Source organism: Bison bison, unplaced genomic scaffold (genome assembly GCF_000754665.1).
Source record: "Bison bison bison isolate TAMUID 2011002044 unplaced genomic scaffold, Bison_UMD1.0 scf7180017864376, whole genome shotgun sequence".
Lineage (NCBI taxonomy): Eukaryota > Metazoa > Chordata > Mammalia > Artiodactyla > Bovidae > Bison > Bison bison.
In genome coordinates, this window is record NW_011494948.1 from 15,497,720 (window position 1) to 15,498,279 (window position 560).

Genomic DNA, 560 nt, shown 5'->3' on the forward strand with positions numbered 1-560 from the left:
GGAGACAGTGAAGGACAGTGAAGCCTGGCATGCTGCAGTCCATAGGGTTGCAAAGAGTTGGACATGACTGAGTGACTGAATAACACCCAATATCCATAATCTGCTGGAACTATCTTAGCTCAGGTCCCTGAGATTCATGAATGATTTCCTCTTCTCCTGGCTTACCTCCCTCTCCACCTACTAACATACACCCTACCCCCAAAACTGCCCTCTCACATCAAGGCTATTACCTTTCACCTTACCTGTCTTCACAGCCTCACCCTGCCTCATCTCCTCAGCATCCCTCCTTTTGCCACTCACCACCCTCACCCACCATCCTTCTCTCTCTCACCTGCCCTCCCTGGCCACCTTCATCCTCCATCTTTGGTTATGTTGTTCACTGCCCACACCCACCACCAGCCATGATACTCACCTCTTCCTGACTGATATCATCCATGGTGCCCTTAGACAGTGGCAACTTGATGTCCTGCATCTTACAGGCCTGTAGCAGGTTGTGGCGGTCACTGCGCTTCTGTTCAAGCTTGGTCTCAATGGCTGTCACTTCCTTCTGTAAATGGGTC

The 560-nt window shown here is 51.1% G+C and overlaps 1 protein-coding gene across 1 annotated transcript in view; it reads right to left on the reverse strand.

The window, feature by feature from the left end:
• The window catches only part of SMC1A (structural maintenance of chromosomes 1A), a 41,459-nt gene that overhangs the window by 24,964 nt on the left and 15,935 nt on the right, over nucleotides 1–560 (reverse strand). Inside the window, exon 19 of the mRNA XM_010857102.1 lies at nucleotides 413–560. Within this exon, the coding sequence (XP_010855404.1) occupies nucleotides 413–560 (148 nt within the window). The remainder of the gene's footprint in view (nucleotides 1–412) is intronic.